Consider the following 374-nt stretch of genomic DNA (forward strand, 5'->3'; position numbering starts at 1 on the left):
CCGCCAGCGAGACGATGAAGCAGAAAGTGGCATCCCGCAATGCCTGGTTCATCTTCACAGCCCAAATGACCAGGATATTCCCCGGCACGGACACCAAAGCAATGAGGACTTCGATGGAGATGTAGGCAGCCTGGAAGGCTGAGACGGGGTGGGCCATGACGCCATGACGCTCTGCCCCCCTCCCCGCTCCGGCTGGGGTCCCTCGGTCACCTGCAAACGCACAGGGAGGCTGTTGGCAACTGCGCTGCGGTGAGCCGGGATGAAGCCTGTGCGGGGGGCGGGAGGGGGGAAAAATCCACCCTCTCCCGTCCGTGCCGTCCCCCGGGGCTCATCCTGCACCCACCTCCATCCCGCTCCGCAACCGCTCCCGGAGC

The 374-nt window shown here is 65.5% G+C and overlaps 1 protein-coding gene across 1 annotated transcript in view; it reads right to left on the bottom strand.

The window, feature by feature from the left end:
* The window catches only part of ADORA1 (adenosine A1 receptor), a 25,776-nt gene extending 25,619 nt beyond the window's left edge, over window positions 1–157 (bottom strand). Inside the window, 1 exon segment of the mRNA XM_010158163.1 lies at window positions 1–157. This exon segment is cut by the window's left edge and continues 17 nt beyond it. Coding sequence (XP_010156465.1) covers window positions 1–157 — 157 coding nt within the window.
* Window positions 158–374: the final 217 nt, after the last annotated feature.

Source organism: Eurypyga helias, unplaced genomic scaffold, assembly GCF_000690775.1.
Source record: "Eurypyga helias isolate BGI_N326 unplaced genomic scaffold, ASM69077v1 scaffold21510, whole genome shotgun sequence".
Lineage (NCBI taxonomy): Eukaryota > Metazoa > Chordata > Aves > Eurypygiformes > Eurypygidae > Eurypyga > Eurypyga helias.